The 21,633-nt window shown below is 40.8% G+C and overlaps 1 protein-coding gene across 1 annotated transcript; it reads right to left on the bottom strand.

Annotated features, from left to right (window-relative positions):
* Window positions 1-758: 758 nt before the first annotated feature.
* ppp1r2 (protein phosphatase 1, regulatory (inhibitor) subunit 2) lies at window positions 759-19,972 on the bottom strand. Its single transcript, XM_037114901.1, has 6 exons — window positions 19,583-19,972; window positions 10,726-10,833; window positions 10,175-10,258; window positions 7,047-7,159; window positions 5,428-5,616; window positions 759-3,579 (listed from the first exon to the last, which is right to left on the bottom strand). Exons 1-6 carry the CDS (start codon window positions 19,711-19,713, stop codon window positions 3,560-3,562), a joined length of 645 nt encoding a protein of 214 aa, XP_036970796.1. The 5' UTR covers window positions 19,714-19,972; the 3' UTR covers window positions 759-3,559.
* Between the last annotated feature and the right edge of the window lie 1,661 nt (window positions 19,973-21,633).

Genomic DNA, 21,633 nt, shown 5'->3' on the forward strand with positions numbered 1-21,633 from the left:
ATTTAAAGTCCCCATCTACTTCAGCTCTGTAGCAGAATGCTGTCATAATGTTTTGATGTGAAGCTCCAAAATGTTATGTGGACCACAAAACTCCACCCGGCCTTCCCAACAGCCTGGGAAGGAGAAGCTAATGGTTGAAATAAAAACAAAATGACTGAGGTAAAGACCTGAAACGTGATTAACAAACAGTAGATAAACCATCACCAGAAAGATTATCTGCTTCTGTTGCCAGCAAAGGTACATAGTCGAGTGACCTTTTACTGAATCTGAACTGACATAAGTAACCAGCATGATGTCACTTTCAAAGTGGCGAAGTACTTCACTAAATCACTACCGTCACAAGATTGCCTGAAGTTTGTTGTGATGGTTTATGTTTTCACAATTTTGGTATTGTACCTCTATTTAACACATTTTTTTTACATCATTGCTAAATTAGATTTTGAAGCTAAATTGGACAAAAACGTCATGTTTATGGATTTGACTCAGACTTTTTATGTTCTTTTTGCCACATGGTGGTCACAGCCTGGGAGGTCAACTTAACTTTCTGTAGCTTGTCATTTTCTTCAGTGGATGACAAGAAACACGGGGAAGAAAGAACAACATAAAAGCCAGGATTAAGACAAAAAGTTTACAATTTTTGCAGGACCAAGTCTCCTAGAGGCTTTAATCAGTGTGAAAGTTGGACCTGATTTTCTGCCTCACTCAGCTTTAAGGCGTCTTCATCTTTATATCAAAACATCAGCCACAACAGACAGCAGTTCCTAAACATTTGTTTAATGGTAGGAGACAATAACAGAACAGAATACACACAATCTGATGCTTAAGAACATGCCAACTAGAAATACAAAAAAAAAGTCATGGATTCCACATCCAAGTCATTTTGAGACAGACACACAGAGTGCAGAGTTCCTGGGACTGCTTAACAGTCTGTCAACGTTAGAAAACGAACCAAACAGGGCGGAAGTGGCGAGAAAAACAAAAAGCGAGACAATGAGACAAAAGAAACCCGGCACAAAACAGCAACATGGAGCATAGCCTGTTCATTTTACACACATGTACATAAATACATAAGAGGCACATTTGACAGGTACTAACCACCGACTGGGTGATCATGTCAGACATGTTTCGGACGATCTTGTCCCTCTGTCTCAAGTGAGAAAATAAACAAATCGTATCAGCTTCTCTCCAGTTGTCTTTATTAGAATCTGGATGTACAGACGTGTTCCTGTTTCTCTACAAAATCATGTGATAATTTACTGCTTATATGTTTTTTTCGAGTCCATATAGATTTTGTTGGTTGGTGGTTCAAAGGGAGTCGCTTTAATCTTGGGGGAGTGAAAACGCCACCAAATACTACAATACGAGAACAAAACTGTTTGCAGAAGTCACACCGCTGGTCTTTGACGTTTTCTGTTCCCATAATACAGAGCTCAACACTTTCAGTCACAATGAGGAATTAAAGGGTCCGAAGAAAATTAAGAGATCACAACACTTGAAATACTCGGGGTTCTTACATACTTTTCCTTCTTCGTTCGACACATGCATGCCCATTTTCCACCAAATCTGCTCTGGTTCTCGAACTGGTTCTGCTCTAGATTCAGGGACCCTAGGTGCCGTTCATGTTGCCACCTGTTTTGAGCAGATCCATTGTAATCAAGGATGAGTAATCAGGGGAGGGCAATGCACATGTCTACTCGGGCTAGCACTTCAACTTCCAGTCAAGGAAAAAGGAAATTTGGTCGAAATGCTCCAAACAGCTTAAAATTAGGTACGCAAACCAGAACCAAACTGGTTTGTGCTGGTGGAAAAGCCTCAACAGTAAGGGTACACTGGGGAAACCCCCCCAGAAACTGACAAGTCGTGAACATCGACTTTTATCTTCAATACTTCGAACTGCTATCCAACATTTTTTTAAGACTTTCTTCGCTTGAAGAAACCCAGGACATTACAAACAAATGCCTCCATTAAGCCTTAGTGGTCAACTACACCGCTGACACCTCCTTTAACTTAAAAGTCAGTAGCATCAACTCTTTCTATGACATTCCCAAGCTGCATTGTACAAGACACTTAAGTAGATCAGACAACATTAAATAAAGTGTGATGAAGAAAAACACAAACTAGTGGGATGTAACTTCCTCAGATTCAGTCTGGTGAAGCTCCCATGCAATGAAAAGTTGAACACACGAGTCGTTAAAGCAAGAGCACAGTGAGTGTTGGTTTCTTCATTGTCAGATCTACATCAGAGCCTGAAGACGGGACACTTCCTTTTTTATCAGTAGCACGTGCTATACCTCAGACGTGAGACTTTATATACTGTCCCTCCTATTATGTTAGAGATAACATGTCTTAAGAGCCAATCTCATTACCTTATAAACACAGGGGCCACAAGCCTGACTCAATCTGAAAAATGTTAAAAACAATTACTGGCTTGTTCTCTAATCTTCTTCCACAAATGAAATTGATGTGCAGGGAGTGAAATATTAATTCAAATGCAGAGTTTTTACTGCCTCTCGATAGATAATCAATAGCCAAATTTATCAGTGGATTCAGTTTGGGGAAAAAAGGCCCACAGTCAGGTTTCCATGAGGTATACATGTTTTTTTAAAATTGAATTTGAAATGAGGTTTTGTGTGGTGTTCTTGCTTGTAAAGAGAAAACATAAAATAAGACGTTCTGGGGCAAAGTGCCAATTTAACAATTACAATCTGTGTTGTTTAACTTGATATAAAGACACTAAGCATACATGTCTCCATTAACAGTATGATGTCAAATTTGGATTTCTTTTTAATAATGATTTTTTTTTTACGGTGTCCTGATGTTGTCTTGTATAGTTAGACGAATATAAAGCTTCTGAATTTTCACATCACTCCTATGCAAATATGCATAGCTTACCTGAGTCACCAGGTAAGCCAGCAGAAACAACCAAAGTGGTTTATCGTCACTAAAAAGTAATGAAAGAGGACAGAAAATGCAACAGAGAGTCGGGTCACAAAGCAAAACAAAAATAAAAGCCGTCTGAAGTGCGCCCAGTATAAGCGCCGTCGTCATGTCTCAGATATGCCTTTACTGAGGCCGTGGGGTTTCCCCTGGCTTCCTCCAGGGCTGACGTACTGGCTCTGTGGCCTGGGGACTGAGGAGCAGCCAGACGGGAGTCCTGGCCATCCAACATTTTTGTTCTTTTTTTCTTTTTTAAAAAAAGGCCTTGATCCTCCTTTCAGGGTCAGAATCGCATATACTTCAGTCGGTCCAGACGAGGTGGGAGGGGGGAATTCTTGGCAACAGGAGAGGAAGAAGGAAGAGGAGCAGGAGGAGGGAGCAACAGTCTTCTTTTGTGTTGTACTGACACTGGGAGTTCAAAACAGAGTGTTTGAATGTTGTATTGCACAGTTCTAAGGAACAGTAGAGACAGACAGGTGACCGGGAGGTTATTGGCTGTTAACAGTTGTTATATTGGTGGTGAAGCGGTGTCTGCTGTACGGCCCAGCATTAAAACACAGAGCGCAGTGGCAATGTTCGTCTGGATCTTCAGCCGACACACAAGGTGGGAGAGAGGCCTCGTCTAGGAGTCCAGAGATTCAGCTGGAGAACGAATGAGAGACAAACAGGCAGACAGACATGAGAACAAGAAAATAGACGGACAGAGCTAGAAGATTTAGTTTTCTGCTCCTCGTACTTTGATCCTTGGAACAGAACCGCCAGCGGAAATTGATTCATGATAAAAAATGGGTCAAATCTCTCCCACAAAAAACTCCACATCTTGTTTCATATCTTCAGTTTAATTAGTCTGCAGTTTGTTTTTATCCTCAAGTAGGGATGTAACGATACACTCAACTCACGATTCGATACGGTTCACGATTTTTTGTTCACGATACGATTTTCTCACGATTTTATTTTATTTTTAATCAAAATGAGCTACAGACAAATTATGACCAAATAAAATGATCTTTTATTCTTAGGAGAAAAAAAATCTTAGAGGTGCTTTCTTTACAGGAACTCTGTAAAACAGTTTGTGTCCTCTTATAAAAAGTGCAACTTAAATGGTCACCTTAAACAACAAAATATGAAAAAAATATCCTTTCTTCTCACAAGTAAACTGGTGTAATTCAGTACCTCCAAAAACAAAAGAATATAAAATCTTGACCAAAAAAAGAGGTCCTTTCTTTACAGAATTATTACACACTATTTTTGTCTTATAAAAAAGTGCAACTGAAGTAGTTATTAACTTAAATAACAAAGAAAAACTGGATTTTTAAAAACAAATCCACATCAAAATAATATCAAAACATAAAATCTCTTCAAATAAAGTAAGACTGGCTTGTGTAGCTTGAAACTTTCAACATGTCAACATTCTAAATATTATATATATATATATATATATATATATATATATATATATATATATATATATATATATATATATATATATATATATATATATATATCTGGCTCTATCTTGGCTCCAGCGTGTTCATCAACAGCCGAAAGCCCTCATTTTCTATGACGGTAATTGCTTGCGCCCTTGCGTTGTTATGGGGGAGAGGAGATGCAAAGCCTCTCGTCAGGGTGGTTTGCCCCTTCGGCAATTTTCGCTCAGGAGGTGGCGTAACGTTACTTTGTTTCTCACTGTGGTGGCGGCTTATATGCTGCTGCATGTTGCTCATGTTGCCGGTATATGTTAGCAGTCTCTTGCAATATTTACATCCTGTTTTGGTTTTGTCTGTCCGTTTCTCACTGGTTGTATTTGTGTATATGGGGAATCCAAAATGCCGCCACAGGTGATTTAAAACCGCATCCTCAATTTCAAAGTTGTTGCCTACCGTCGCCATGTCTTCCCTCATTCTGTGCCCCGTACCTAAGTAGCGACGTGTGTCACGTGACTTGATTCGCGATTCATTTTTTCTGTCAACCAGTGCAAATCGTCACGCATTTTTACCGATTCTTAATCGCGTCACGATGCATCGTTACATCCCTATCCTCAAGTGATTTTCACTACAGTAGGGGTGGGCGCGGGGGAATCAGATTATCATGTGGTTAATAAAGCCCAACCTCCAACAGTGGGTTGAAATGGCACTTCACCTAAACCTCAGACATGGTCCAGCAGTGCCTATATTAAATTTCTATTTTTTTCGCCCTAACCCTAACCCTAATGTTTCTGATCGATTGAAATAGAATGATGGAAAAAACGATCTCATGCAGTCATTTAGGAGCTGGGAGGTCTGTTTTTTTTTGTAAGTTCCAACCCTGATGCGCAGCTTTGGGGGTCAATGAACCACAGGGTGGCACAAACAAACAGCAGCCAGCAGTCTGATCTAATGATGGCCACAGTGACAGCGTGCATCACTGGCAAAGCCATCATTTCTGAACCTCTTCACTTGGGCTACATTTTGCAAGGTGCACTAAACCGCTACGCCTCCTCTATCTCCTTACCTTCCTGTGGTGGGTCAACACTGATCTCCTCCGCGTCCTCCCTCGCCTCTTCTGTGTCGTCCCTCATCTCTTCGTCCGCGTCTTCATCATCATCTTCTAGCTCGCTGGCGATGAGCTGGCGAGCCAGTTTGATGTTCATGCCCTCGTTGTAGTGCATCTTCCTCATCATCTGAAAATGCTTCTTTTTGGCTGCAGAATTCAGGGAGATGAATTAGACTGCTGGCACAGCACATGGGCCACAGTACAAACATTATCCACAAAAACATTTTTGAGCATTCACACATGGTTGCTCAGTGAAATCTTGGTGTGTCTCTATTGTTTTAATCTTAATAGAGGTTAAATTTCATATAGGACACAGTGAAGCAACTTATTTTATTAAACATTCAAGTGTTCACTGCAAACTTGAGGTAGATGGTGACTGCACAGAAATAAGTTCAAAAGAAAGGTGCAACACAGACTTTATATTGTGCTCAGGCTCTGTGTGTAAGTGAAAGTGATGTGCAATGGTCAAATTAGGCAACTAGCATTTAAATGTGCGTACACCCGTGACAGGTGGAGATGCAAAGCAAATAGTGAAGGTGGTGTGGAGGTCATTTTATCCCAGTGCTGCAGTGCAGCTCTTTGGAAGGAAGTTAAACACATAAACAGACTTCAGTCAAGAAACATATCTGTTTTTGTCCGTGTTTATCTGTAAATTGTTGTACTAACATGCATCTGCTCACAGAACTAAATATTTTTAAAAAAAACATATTTTCATCCCTCCGAAGGTTATATTATTTAAAATTTAACTAAAAGTAAAGACAAACAAAATAACATTTTAGCTAAAATAAAATCTGACTTTAACAGGAAAACAATGATGAATGAAAAACACAAAACTATAATAACCCCTGCATCTTCTTCAGCCTGAATCAGCATGTTTTCATCTGCAGCTCTAACACAGACCTTTCCTCTAGGTGGCACAAGTTGGCACGTCTACAACTGTGTGTCAAAAACTGCTGAGTCTACAGCTATGCGGTCGTATTTAAATCGATTAGGTTTGCAGTTTCCAGACCCTTCTCTTGCTTTTACCTACAAACATCCAACATAAATGTAGAACGACAGTCAAGAATGGAGAGATTCCAGAATCTACTCTGTTGTTGTTCTACTGCGCATGTGTAAGTGTGTGCAGCTCAACTCTGTATTGGAGATGCACGCAAGAGGCCAAGGACAGGCAACGGTCAAAAGCACACAGATACAGAGTTTGTGCCTCTGTGTGTGTGTCTTGAGGGAAGTAAGCTAAAGGTCAGTAACACACAGAACATTCGAGTCTTCTCCCAAACTGATCCCCCTCCGCTGTCACTCTGCATTTAGTCTCCCTGTCAGCTGCAGAGGACACTTTGTATTAAGGTGGGGGGTATAAATAAACAGGTGAACTGTGCGATGCCCTCACCAATCTTCAGCAATAAACAGCCATTACCATGGATACTGAAATACAGCTCTGTCATTCTGCTATCAAGTTATGACTGTGCTGCACATAACACGCAACATGATAATTTTATCATCATATGTTCCACTTAAACTTGATAAATGAAGGTGTGTATGTGACCAAATAAAAAAACATAAAGACTGTCCATGTTTACCTTGTTCTTCAGGACTGAGCTCCTCTTCCTCCTCCTCGCTGCTCTCTTCTTCTTCTTCTTCTTCTTCTTCCTCCTTCATGAAGCGAGGCTCTGTGCCCTCTGCCGCCACCAGCCTTAAAAAAATAGATAAAAAGACAATTCAATTAGAGTGTTTTCATTCCCATTTTGCCATTCCTCTGTTGTTTTCTGATCATATTAAACAGTAACAAAGAGCAAACCATCAATCCCTTCCACTAAAGTCAGTGTGGATAGATTAAAAAACTTCTGAAGAGGCTTTCTATGGAGAGACACGGGATGAACTGGATGGAGAGATGCTAGGCGAGGGGGAGGAGAGAGTAGGCACAGTGAAGTGAGCGAAGAGATGTGAGCGTGTTTGAGTACTCGAGCATGAGACAGAAATAACAAGAGAAACTATCCTCGTCTCTCACACTTACAGAGAGCTTTAATGCGGAGGACAAAATGAATAATGGTTCACGGCTCAACGGATGGTGGTGAATCAGGGCTACTGCCCCGGGGAAGCTAACCATTTACTGTACTACTGTTCTCAAACAAACTGACCTGAATAAGCCAGAAAGAAGACAGTCAATGTCCCTAGAGTTTGCAAAATGCATCAACAATGGCAGTAGATCTCCAAAGCGGGTGGGAGATAAAGACAGAGACAGGAAGGAAGAGAGAAGTAGGTGGTGGTGTGAATTGGAGATGAGGGTTGTCAGTTAAGAAAAGCCCGGTTGGATACGTGATGGATGAGAGAAGAGATGGAGAGTGGATGTTGGAGAGATGAAACAACAAGAGAACGGAGGAAAAGAGCAGCTGTTGTACTATCTGGAGGGTTTAGCGTAAAGCAATGGAAGGCACTCTTGTGTGGAAGTAAACAAAGGCGGCTAACTGACTTGCAAGCCTGCAGCTAATCACTTTCCTCTTTGTGGCACACGCACAAACTAGCTCATCCCGTCCCTGCATCGATGCACTTATGTAAGCGCGATGGCCCACAGCACATACACTTCTCAAGCCATCCAGGAGAAGAAGCTCTGAGTGGCAGATATACACTTCTTAAGAAAGGAGGGCTTTTTTTAGGGTCAAGTTGCCCCCCATTGGACACATTGTTCATCGCCTTTATGTTTCCGGTTAGCTTCTGCTCGTCGAGGAGATCCTCCAAGATCCCTCAAGTTTTAGTCCAGAATTTCTCAATCAAAAACTCAATTTTACATACATATAGTCCTACATACAGTACAAACATACATTGAGTTTTTTGGGGTTATACAGATATGATTGTGGGTTTATGGCTTTTGCTCTTTCCAGCTAAGGATTTGTTAATTATTTATCATTTATGACCATGAATGAAAAATCTTTTGGAGTGTTCTGGATTGTTGATTGACCAGAAGAAGCCATTCGAAGACGTCATTTCAGACATTTATACAAAAAAATATTCATGAAAGGATTCTGCAGATAATGTGCAAAGCACAAAATAGTTGGAGCAATATTCTGGCCTGCTGGTGCTACGTATCTTGGCAGCATTAGAAAGTGGTTTTTGCCCTCCAAGTCTGAGGCATGAACACCAAAATCTTATTGGTTATTGATGAATTGTCACACAAACATTTCTTGGTAAAGACAAACTAAAATTGCTGTTAACAATAATATTTTTGCAATGCTGTCATTTTTATTTGTTCCATGTATTTCTAACGTTTTGTGGCTCTGATCCTTTGCACTCAATTGACACAAACTGATGAACTCAAATTCTTTCCAAGAGGCTCTGGACTAAAAAGAAAACACTATTAAAAATAAATATGTTTAAACACAGCTGGCATAGAGTAAAGTATTTTTTTGTCAGCTTTTGACTCTTTCAAAGGCATTGTTTCATTATAAGACCGTGATAACTGTATCACACAAAACTGTCTCGTGTTTTAGAACTAACAACTGGTGTGATTTAGAGGCATTTCTTTCAATGCATAACGTTTTTATCCTGTAAACTTCAAGGCTGATGGGAAACACCCGTAGGCCCATTGTTTATTGATGAGCAGCTTGAGGATAAAAATGTTGGAAGCAGTTCTATGAACACAAAGAAACTCTGTTGTTTGATGTTAAACCAACAGCACAGTGCTAACATCAACACAGTAACATCAGTTATTGTGTTTGGTTTATGATTTGTTCCAATGTTTGTGTGTATTAAGCAGAACATATCTTGTAGATGTGCTATTACAGTTATGTTAACATATTAACATACAGATTATTTCTGTATGAAAACTTTTTCAACATATTAGTACAAACTAGAACAATCATATTGTGTCCCAACAGTCTGACACGACCTCTTTAATGGGGCAGTAATTCAAGATTACATATATTTGTTGTCAAAGGATAGAAGATTTGCAACACAAGTTTATGTTTACTTCTTCTTCCACTGAGTATGTCAAGTCACTGAACAGACCTGCAGTGAAATATACTTCTCTCGGCTCAGTGAGCAGTCCGAGGACTCAGTCTGGGGTACACTGACCTTTACTATCGTTGTCACTGCTCTGTCCTCCTTTGGTGGAAAAAGGAGGACGTTTGTCAAGGTGCATTTAGTAAACCCAGCCTGGAGTGCTGTCAAAGGCAGCAGTGCAGTCTGGGAGTGAGTGTACAGCCTCATGTGTCTGCATGCTGTATGTGTTTGTATAAACTACACTGCCCGACTTTCTACCTGTACACTTCTGTCCTGAAGGCTGCACCTGAGCAGCTGCTCTATTACAACACCACTAACCGGAAGGTTACGACCTGATGCTCACATTCACATGATTTCAGGGGAGGAAAATGTGTCCACAACAAAAGAGTTGTAAGTTCTTTGGCACTGTTGTCTTTTAATGTGTTGTCCAAAATGTTTAGGTGTGTAATGCTGCAGTAAAGTGGTCACTTAGTGTCTTAAAGACGTCAGAGGCTGTACAGTAAATGCACTCTTATCAGTTAATTCTACATTCTAGTAGGACGACAAGGACACTGGTGAGTGCTTTTAGGTGTGGCTTATCAAAGAGCAAACAAATATACAGTAAATCAAAGGTAGTGGAGCCATTACAGCCGCCAACTTCATCATCCCCCCTTTCACCGCCTGCTTTCTCCCACTCGGTCTGCACTCGCCTCCAAACTCATGCAATTCTTACTTTGATGCCAGGTCATCGGCTGCGAGTCCACTGTGGCCTTCCGAGTCACTCAGCGCCCCCTCGTCTTCGTCGTCCCCCACCATCCTGAAAGAGGGAAATTAACTGAGTAAAGATAAGCCAAAAATGAGACGAGGGAGGGAGGGAGGGAGGGAGGACTGAGGAGGAAGAGGGTGGGCAGACACAAAGACAGGCAGACGCCACAGAGAAGAGCTGACAGAGGGGATAAGGGGTAGAGGAAGAGGAGCACAGAAAGACCATGAGGAGAGAAAGAGGAAAGGTCTGTGACAAGGGTGACCTTCCCTGCAGCAGTCTGACGTGTTGGATTACAAACCTGCTGAGACATCCCCGTAACACCAACACACAGAACAAATCAATTCCCTCCAGTCGCCCTGGTTAGAGCACTACACTGATATGCATTTCTAAAAGCATGGCTTATTTCAAATGAAGCAATTAAAATGCTTTCAAAAAAACACTAAGGATCGACCAAAACAAAAATTAACAGTGTTACTGATAGAAACAGAAAAAGTCAAAGTTTCTCAGGAGCCTCTGACCTGTTGTAAGGTGTGCTGGGTTCGTCTATCTTCATCAGGCCATAGTCTTTGTCAGCCGGATGGTACGTGGCCAGGATGTTCATCTCATCCCATTTCTGGGATTTCTTCCTGTAAGGGAAAAAAAAAAACAGTGAGAAGAAAATGACGGACACGCACCGTCAACCCACCCACCATTGCAGCGCACAGACTCCTCCACTGGGAGAAGAGTGACCAGATTTAATCTAGGACTGAATGTGCCCCAGTTCTCTCTCAGACTGCATATTTTGGGACTGCATCGACAAAAAGGCCCCTGAATGTCATCGCCCCAATTTGTGGCTGATGACTGTCAGGAAGTGACATGGCATCTTTTGCTTTTGTGTCAAGGTAATCCAGGTCTGAGTGAGCGCTACGGCTGATATAAACTGAGTCAACAGGGTCAAAAGTGAAACAGCAGTCTCATTTGATACAATTGTTTTTTCTGGAGTTGATTTCTGTTCCACCTACCCTGAAACCCACCTGTTCCTAATCCCCACAATAGTTCCATTCTCATCTGGGGAATAAAGGATGTCACCTCTGCATGCGCCATTGGGGCTTTTTGTTCAAAATTACTTTAATCCTTGCTTCCCTTTCAAATCCTTAAGGGAAATGAACAGAAACAAAGACCAAATATGCCCAAAATGAGAAATTTTGCCCAAGAGGATAAAGAGAGAACACCTGCCATTGTAGTCAAGGAGAGAGAAAGTTCAAACATTTGTTTCGCTCAGATAAAAATGCATTATTCTACAGCCAATTAGTGCTTTATTATGTACTTTGTTATACAGCATTTGACATCTTTTCAGTCATTGATGTCATCCATTTCTGCAGCTCACACTTGAGGGCCTCTTTTCGGTTTCCAGAAAAGCCTGTGCACTTTTTATTGTCCTTCGCACAATGTTTACTTCTTCTTTCACATTTATTGTTAATCCCTTTAATTTCTAAACAAACTAAGATGCAACCTACAGCTAATAAATACAGGCGCCTCTAGGAACTATCCAGCTCGGGTGAAACCACCTTTGCTCCCCCTCACCTCTCCTGTCAGGGAACTGTACATCAGTCCCGACCTTGTTCATGGAACAAAAGGTCAGCTATCATGGGAGACAGGCAGAGACAGAGAGATGCTAAATCTGCTCCCTGCTGCTGCACAGCTCCCCTATGACTTTCACTCAAAAACAGACCCGAGCCAAGCAGGCTGTGCAGTTGCACCACATCATATTCTCAATCTCAAAACCCTAAAGAGAAAATAAGAGAAGAAGAGTTCTCCTAAGATGAGCTGCAAATCAGAGGAGTTGTAAGAAATCAATTTTTATATTCTTTCCCATTTAGTATATGTGGCAAACCCAGCATCTCATCGGCACATCACAGAGTTTTTTTTTTTTACAATCCACAGAAATCAACCAATGCAGTAAAACAATGATGTATAGGGGTGCTGTGGACTGAAAGGACACACACAGTTGTTTGTCAAAAAGGAAATCAATTTGTTTGTGGACACCGAGCCCAGTCACTTTTTCCCTGGATGCTGCACTAGCTCTAATTCTCAGTTCTCACTGCTTTGGTGCTCAGCCTTACTTAACAAGCCATCCTGTGCCTTAAGATCTAAATGAGTGGATGGAAATGCAGACTTACCATAAGCTGCCTTCATTAGGTAGACCTAGCTTAAACTAATGCAGCTTAACTGTCCTGTTTTGAACCTGTTTCAACTCTACGATCATTTTGGAGGCTGCCGTTTGTGGCGCTGTTGAACTGTATAGCACTACACTGACAACTGTTACTTGTCTACATTTTCCACCAAATTTATATGAATGACTAGGCCTACCACTCCACTCTGTACCTACCCTGTAGCTACTTTGTTGGATGGGTTTTTGTTCCTGTAAAGCATGCCAAAGTAGGAAGCCTGAAGACCTCAACAATCGCTACATACATATATCCTATATATATATTTTTTATTTATATATTTGAATATGTGTCCAGAGCTGTGTCTATATAAAGTAAAGTCAGGAATTAACAATCAGATTCTTTGAGAGAATATCTAAATTCTAAGGATCATGATACCATTAAAATGATGACAATTTTCACATTCTGTTACTTGACAAGCCAGCAACAATCTTTTGGGAAGAGGTAACATCATCATCATCATCACCTCATGACAGGGAGATTTCAGATCTGAAAAGTGAGCACCACGCAAAAAAGCTCCAAATCTGGGGAGAGAGTGCACAGAGTTACGCAACACATCCCAGAAGCAGCCAACCAAGTTCTATTCCCATCAAACCACTGCAGCTCTTAAATCCACTCCAGTCTACTCACTCATTCATCAAAACAAATGTAATACAACGATGATGCACCTGCTTCTGCAAGAGGGGAAAAAAAAAAAAAAAAACAGAACGACCGCACCGACTACTAGCACACACTAAATATAGAGCTGTATCTCTTATGTGATGATGACTATCTCTCGAGGGTGGCCAACAGCTGGCGACATAATGCTTCAGGAAAACTCATTAAATAGAGTGAGTCATCATGGAGAGCTGAGCTGTGCTATCAGGTAGCAGAGGGTAGTGAGGAAAGGTCCAGCCCTGTGCCCTCTGCTACTCACTGAACCCACCAATAGTAACAATAGCAGTCGTTTGCTACACAGTGAAGACAAGTAGCTGGTCAAAGTGTTCAGAATATGACGCTTACAAATACTGTTTCGTGACAAGAGAAGCAGTAATGGCGGAAGAATTCATCAATGTTATCTGTTTCCATTTCCCAGCCAACAAACAAACGTCATCTGATTATTGACATGACTAAATTAAAGGTCCAGTGTGTATTGGCCTCTAGCAGTGTTGTTGCATATAAAACGCTCTCTCTAAAATAAATGTTTGATTTGTTCAATGCTGGGATACAGTAGAAACAACGGAAAAGATCCAGCTCAAGGGCTGGACATATTTTTCACACTGCCTGATTTTTCCATTTAGGTGCACCAGCACGTAAAAGTTGACAATATATGTTTCTCTTCATTTAAATAGCATCGGTTGAATGACATGGATTTCACCAAATCTAAATGATTCATTTTTAAAACGACTCCATGTGCTTTTACAATTCTCTTTCAAAATACTGTAGCCCACCTTCGCTACAACACAGACATTGTTAGTGACACCTTCATTGATCCATAATTTGACAAACAATCTATTTCAGAGCCCTGAGAGTAACAATGTAGTGATGGGCTATATATTTTGGTATAACAGCATGATTATTTTGGAAAGTATGGCGTGCGTTTCTGCCCTTTTCTATGGTTGTTTCCAGGGTACACTCAACACTAGTGCTTCTCCTTTGGATCCTTCCTCAGGCAGCAGTAAGCACAATTAAAGATTACAGAAAGTTTGATGGATTGCCAACTAGATTTAGGACTAAAACAGTCTCTTAAGCGGCATCTATCCAGACAAGAAAAAAATTGCCTCAGAGGAGAAGCAAAGTAATGAATTCACTTGCACATCAGTGGGTGGTCACATTAAGGTCATGGTGTGGAGACAGGCCATGTTCTCTACAAAATGCGCAACAGGATTTTCATTGTTATACTGACGAGAAAACAAAGTAAGTGTTGGGTGGAATGACACTAAATGACACTAAACTGAAACAAGGCCACAATAAGTGCACCAACAACACTTTACGATTTCTAGGATTTTAAGCATTTGATTTCTTTTTAATAAATATAGATCTTGAGGTGCTGTTAAACTAAATATATCACCCATCGCCATACCAAGAATACAGGATTGTAATAAAGAGAGATAAGTTATTTTTCCTCAGTTGTATCCTCGTCCCAAAGCCATTTTTGCTCAATATCACTGTAGACCAGAGATGTTCAGACACCTGTCGATTCAGACTTGATCAGCTCCAGACATTTCATACCAGCACAGAAACTGTATTAATTTTCTATCCCCACAGTTTACCTCCACTGGCCTGCACACAGGAGGGTAAAATGTCTCAGTGGTGTGAGTGGTAGTTTATGCAAAGTCAGTTATTCACTTGCCTGCCAGTTAAACTGTCCGTCACACAGTCAGGATGAGGCTCACAAGACAGTGAAGGGGAGATTAAGTTTCATGGAAGCATCCATGAATTATACATGACTGCATGTGAGGCACATACATCACTATTAACTAAATAATAGTGGGTGATTGATGGGATGACAAAAGTGACTCTAAAAAGTAGCTCAAGCAAATTAACCAGAGGTACAAAGGAAATAAATAAATGGAACAAGTTGGTTCCTATTTAATCCACACTTTCAATGTCTGTAGTTAAGTTGACTTCTACAGACTGTGGCGGTCTCGACCAACAAGCGATAAAATTCATTTTTTAAAAACAGTGATAGTTACCAACAGCAACAACTGATTGTTACCTCATTTGAGTCCTCGTTCTTCCTACAAATCTATGGAGGGAAGCCGAATTGTTTAAACATGAACAGGTGGTCGAACGAATCAGTGCTGGGTGGTAGGTATTTGTAGAGCTAGTTGAGGATATCCTCTGTAGGTGCTGTAGAATTGGTGAGAAAGGCAAAGCGATACTTTCCACACAATTGAAGGAGATAAGAAGGAAACATGTTTGCGCTGTTGTCAGGCTGTCAGGTGTCAAGTTAGCACTGCTGTCCTGAACAATGGCAGATAAATAAAGCTTGCCAATCTTTAGTTTTCTGTCAAAAAAGACCACTTCAGAAAAGATCATTAGTATGCACAGAGCCTGAGTGGTCAAGAAAATGCCAACTTACTCTGACTAAAGAACAAAAGTATGATAGGAGAAAAAAAAAGTAAATAAAACATTACAGCAAGAAATTATTAAATCATCTGATCAAATAAAAATCAGTTTGCTTTAATGTCGGAGCTGACATTGGCAGCATGGTACAGCTCGGTCAGCTCTTGTTCTTCTCTGCGGATTTGGTGCATGGCTGCACACAGGATCCTTCCAGAAAAAGTATTTTTCCTCTACTTCCTCATCAGTCAAAAAGGGACTATTTTTGTATCAACACAGAAAAGGCTTGGTTCACAGCTGGGAATGGAATTCACTAATAACTGCTATCCTTCGATGGCCTAATTTCTCATGCTGCAGCTCAGAGAGGACTGGTACTAATGTCTAGACCTGCCGCCTGCATGGAAGAAGCAGGAGGAATGTGAATTACATATTCAACATTCAACTTTAATTTAGGAATGACTGGGCACAACAGTACCCAAGAGAAAATAACCCTGAAGATAATACATCTTAATATTTGCTGTATCGCGCAAGTCGATCTAAATAATCAGTAGCATTACTCCCATGTATTTCCTCTAATGACTCCTAATTTGAATTAGAAAACATTTTAAAGGGATCAAAATCTCATTTTGACTCTAATGAATGACTCAACTGATGACACCGTCAAACCCTACTGTGACAGTGGGCAGACTCTCTAGTGCCAGAAATTTAGTAGCATTTGGAATGTGGGTGGTGTTATTTCATCGCATTGACAGTAAATCACACAGAATTAAAGTAATGCAAAGGCAAAGACCTCATATGTTTGTGTTTTTATTTTCTACACTTAATCACATGAACATATTTTAAGCCCAGTTTACTGGCAATGCATTTACAATGATGCTTTCTTTTTCAGGGTGTGTTTTGAAGCAGAATGTCAGCTGTGCTCTGCAGTGAGGTACGCCAAGTCTTGCTCAAGGGCACTTGTTTGTACCCTGACGTGGCAGTGGCTGCTTTGAAATTTAATTATTTCAATTATAATGCCACCTTCACCGGAAATAATACAGCCCAATTTAAGAGCATCAATCACGGAATTCTGCATGCCCACAATTTCCTGCAGGCGAAGAAAAGACTGGGGGGTGGCTGCAGAAAAGCAGAGCAGTGAAGTGACTTAACAGGGGCTGGTGATCTGGGCCGTTATGTCTCGCTGCCACAGTGAAAATGTCAGTGTCAATGATATCAATGCATAGGAGAAGCCAAGTCTCCCGAGAGGAAAAACCAACTCTTGCCAACCTGACCCTGAGGCCAAGCACCTAGTAGACAACATCTGATTTAGCAGTCCTGAGACCTTTTTGCACAGGACTAGTATTACCTAGGGACTTAATAGTAGTAATTTGTAACTGTGGAGGACAGCTGTGATCTTACTCCTGAGCTATTCTGCCATGTCCATAATTTGTGAAGTAAAATTCCATTGCATATCTACCATATTTCACCAAATAATGAGGTCATAATTGCTCCCATGCAAATTGACATGTCCTTAATTTGGAGTTGTATTTCTTTTACAAATCTGTTTTCTGTTGTCACACAACTGAATAAGTAGGGAATTCTATCTCATCAGTAAGCCACTTATGTAAGATCAGCTATATCAACATTCAAAAGTGATGACAGAGAGATCTGGGGCAACAAAAGCTTATCAAATTAAGGAACAGTCTCAAAGAATCTTTTAATTGAACTAAATGAGCTGTAAATAGAACCCATACAGAAAGTGGGCAAATCAACTCTTAACTATATCAATAATAAGTGCTGTAGACATTTCTCAATTATAAGAAACATCACAATGCAGACATGGAAGATTCTGCAACAATGTAGAGAAGGAGCACAATCAAAATTCTGCAGCTTATGTTGATTGTTGATTGTCCAGCCTCAGCTGGACAACTACGTTATGTTGCAACGTTGCTCCGAAGCACTTATGTAGGAGGTATGTCGGAGGGAGGCAGAGATCAGCAGCCAGTGATAAAAAGATGAACTATGTGATTAAGAACGGGCCGGGACACAACCCAGGCTAAGTGATTTCTGCTTCACAACAATTACAATTACTGTTAGCCATTTTCACCTGAAGATAGCATCTGTGGCCATAAATAATAAGTGTTACAGCAAGCCAAGCTAATCAGCCAAGATCTGAGGAGGTGCTGGCAACTTTGCCATCCAACACTGGGAGAGGTGTGTGCAGCAGAGTCAATAAAAGCCTTATTTTAAAGCTGCCATATAAAAACAGTATTATCATAGATTAGAACAAATGTAGAAGGCACTGCAGATAGAGAAGTTTTGTTTATGTAATGTTTCTGTATTGAAAAAACCCAGCTTTTATTTGGTAGACTGCTGCAGTATGATTATTGAAAGGACTTTCTGAATAAAAGGGGAAGTTAAATAATGAAAAATAAGCCATGTGTAGTAACATAGATTATTGAGGATGCCATACACTGAAATGTGGCAAGATGCATTGAGAATCATTTTACATTTGAACCGTTGACAGCTGAATCCTATATAACAATTTGTTGGCTGAAGAACGGAAAAGTTGATGTGAAAAGGAGCTTAGGGTGGTCATTTCTACTTCACATGAGGTCCGCCGGCAACACTAGTCCTATGCAAACAGGGTTTCAGATGAGTTTTCACCTGGAGCGTGACCCTAAACCTTTTAGATTTGCCCTACAATGTTCTTGGCCTCATCTGAGGTGTCCTCGTTGCTATCAAATACACTTGATATTTTAGTCAGGCGTCCTCTAAAGTGAGAGTATGAAAGAGCCAGAAGACCATCCCAGCCAACATCAGGGTGGAAGTCATGTAGGGCAATATGAGATGCCCTCTGACAATACACCTAATAGGTGCCTGGACATCAGTGTACAGGAAACAAGGGGCTCGACAGCAGTTACAATGATAATGTTGATTATTCAACAGCAGCCTGAGCAGAGGTGGGTGTAAGATTATCAGACCAGAATAGTGCTGTTTCACATGGATTTCTGTCGCTTTTGACCCAGAGTGGGTCTGTTACACAACTGTCAGTGTCAGATGTAATATCAGGTGTTTGTTGCCAGAAACACAACTTGAGGTTCACCCAGCCCTGCTCTGTCCACCCTCTGGTTTAGACTGGTTTCAAGTCTCCAAGCTTAGAAGCAACACATAACACACACACACACACACACACACACACACACACACACACACACACACACACACACACACAATATACAGCTTTAATCTAAAGTATAACCAATACACAGCAAGTATACCAATATGTGTGCTTTGGAAATAACTTACATCTTTATTACTAATGTAACATGTAGCAGACCATGTACCCTCTTACGTCTCGTTACAAATTTCAAATACTTTCTTATAAAAGCAAAATCAAAACTATTAGTACATTTTAGCCATTCAGTACCTCCAGTGTGTTTAGGATTTTGTCGGGCCGTTTATTGAGCTGTGACAAACGGGAGCTCTGCAATTAAGAGTCTTTATTTTGTATTATTGAGCTTATCATTCAAATAAATTGGTGTTTACCTTAACTGCCCTTTTAACTCAACTTGGTGCCAACCAGAAAGACAGCTGACTTTGGTTATTAGAGGATATAACAACAGTGTAAACAATACGTACAATAAATGGATTATAGCACGACTTCTGTTTGTAAATTTGTCCTAATATGGGCATAGTTGGCTTCGGGTTGCCACTGTTTAACGGTTATTGGTATCCATGTTTTTTAGTACTTATCACTAAATTGACTTAAGTAAATCGGTGCTTCGAGTTTTCTGTGACAAGGTGTCTAAAACTAACACTGTGAACATCTTTAACAACCATTACAACCGCACTACCTGTCGTGACGCTGACATTATTGGCTAGCGAACAAGCTAACCTGCCAAGCGGCTCTTGGGTGTAAACGTTAGCCTCTATTTACACATATCATCAAGATGTTATCGGCGAGGACACAGAAGCAGAAAGTTTCCATAGAGACTAGCCCTGACAGCCAAGGAGGCGACTTTTTTACGTGACAGCCTGACTGGGGAGTAACCGGGAGTATCGTTAGAGGCTAACAAGTGTTTAGCTAGCTAACATTACCCGGCTACCACCCTAACGACAGCTAGTGTAACAGAGAACTTACTGTTGGTCATCCTCCGAGAGTCCAGGGGCTTGTTCGGGGATCTCTGCCTGCACGTCGTCGGGCAGAGATTTGACATTTGTCCCGCTGTTCTTGTTTTTCAGGATGCCTTTTATCGGCCGGGGAGCTGCCATTCCCACACGCTGTCAGACTGTCACACCGGGCTGCCTCAACTATTTCTATTCCGCTGGTATTCTGATGCTGTGATTTCCGCGACTCGGTTACCAAAACCCAGGTTCGGTTTTAAACATGCTTCCCGTCATAACTCAGTGCGGATCCATGAAGTCAGGAGAAACCCGGGCAGAATCCTACGTGCAGCCGCAGTCCAGCATGTCTGCTCTCTGCTTGTTCACCGACTGGCGAGGGAACAGCACTCCTCGCGGGTCGGCTACGGCTCACAAAACATCGCGAGGTTCTAAAACGTGAGTTCATGCGGTCCTGTGAGATTTGCAAATGCTGCCTTTCAGTGCTCAGAAATCTCGGACACCATTCGCTTTCTGTAGTATAGACTGCGAAACAGTAGCATATTTCCTGGATTCTTCTTCTTCTTCTTCTTCTTTTTTTTACATAAAGTTAATAATCTACCTTTATCAGATATGTTGTCATTGTAATCTTTATACTTTCTGATTTTGTTGGGACCTTATTATTTTATGAACCTGCTTGAATGGTCATGAGTCACATTCAGTCACACTGAACATAAAGCTAGATGTTATTTTACTTTAATCACGACAGACTGTGACTTTCTTGACTTGAAAAATGATCTTTTAGTTCACAAATCAAATGGGATCAAAACGTTATTTGTCTTGCTCTATTAACTATCATTCAAAGTTTTTTAGTGGGCCTATCTACAGCCTCACAGCAACAAGGACACGTCTACCACAGTTAGGTTTGGGCACCAGAACTACTTGGTTAGGTTTCTTGGTGAAAAGGGTACTTCATGTAGACTGCCTTCTCAAAAAATGTCTTTTTTTCATGCCTGTTTTTCTTTTGTTCTGATCTCACTGCTGTGTCCCTCCCTCCACTGTGTCCATCCCCAAAAGTCTGCATGAATGGGACTGTATCACTTTTAACTGTCCCTTTAAAGTATATACTGCAATTCATCCTTTGTATGCCATCTTTCATTTTATGCTCTAAACCTGGTCATATCTATGCAACCTTGCAGTTAGATATTGTTTGACCATTTATTTGCACTCATCGTGGCTTTATATCTCCTACAGAAGGCATCATAAAACTGAATGAGCAGACAGATGAGTTGGAGGGTAGAACATCAGCCTAATTAATGTTAATTGAATTCCCCTTGCATCACAGTGTCTGCTTAGCTTAAGGGCACTTCCATGACAGATTTTTTTTTTCCCAGGAAAAGAACATCTGGGTGAGTAGCAGAGTATAGAGTACATCCAGGCCATCACTCTATATCTATCCTGTAAGTTTTTGGTGCCAGTACCTTAATCTATAAATTGCATTATGTACATCGTGTCTTGAGTGACCTGAGCTGACTAATTCAGTAGTAAACAGCCCAATGAGAACATTACAAGCAGCCTGTGTTGGACAGCTTTCTTGTCTCCCCTCAATTATTTTTTACAATGCTTTTGATCTCACTCATGTTTCTGAACTCTTGTCGTTTTCTGATTTCAAAGCACTATCATTTAATTTGTTATCCAGAAATTGTCTACACAGTTTCACAGTACAAACCTCAAAGGTCATCTCTTGTCTTCAACCTTTATTGGAAGTTTGTTTTGCTGCATAGCTTTGCACCAACACATATTCAGAGCAGGGGACTATGTTAATGCTCTCAGCCTCAAATTTCAGCTATAAGGCCAGTCCATAATTGGACCTTTGTCAAACACAAAATTGCATTCTTTAATCCTGTCATTTCCCAAAACTAAAACTATATATCCGCAACATCTTCCTATGTCTCTCTCATTCAGTGAAGAGTGATAAAAGGCAGAAATTAGTCTGAGCACATAAAGGCAGACAGGTTTAGTTTTCAGTGACACACTAAGCCTGAGATACACTCCTCAGTTGTCAGTCTGAAGGATTCTTCGTTGTCAATT

The sequence above is a fragment of the Acanthopagrus latus genome, chromosome 11 (genome assembly GCF_904848185.1).
Source record: "Acanthopagrus latus isolate v.2019 chromosome 11, fAcaLat1.1, whole genome shotgun sequence".
Taxonomy (NCBI): domain Eukaryota; kingdom Metazoa; phylum Chordata; class Actinopteri; order Spariformes; family Sparidae; genus Acanthopagrus; species Acanthopagrus latus.

Excerpts from the sequence above, each read along its gene's own strand:
- ppp1r2 (XM_037114901.1), bottom strand. The coding sequence starts at position 19,713 with ATGGCAGCTCCCCGGCCGATAAAAGGCATCCTGAAAAACAAGAACAGC. Across the intron at positions 10,259-10,725 it reads CCCAGCACACCTTACAACAG|GATGGTGGGGGACGACGAAG; the intron begins GTCAGAGGCTCC and ends TCCCTCTTTCAG. Across the intron at positions 5,617-7,046 it reads GCTCAGTCCTGAAGAACAAG|CCAAAAAGAAGCATTTTCAG; the intron begins GTAAACATGGAC and ends TGAATTCTGCAG.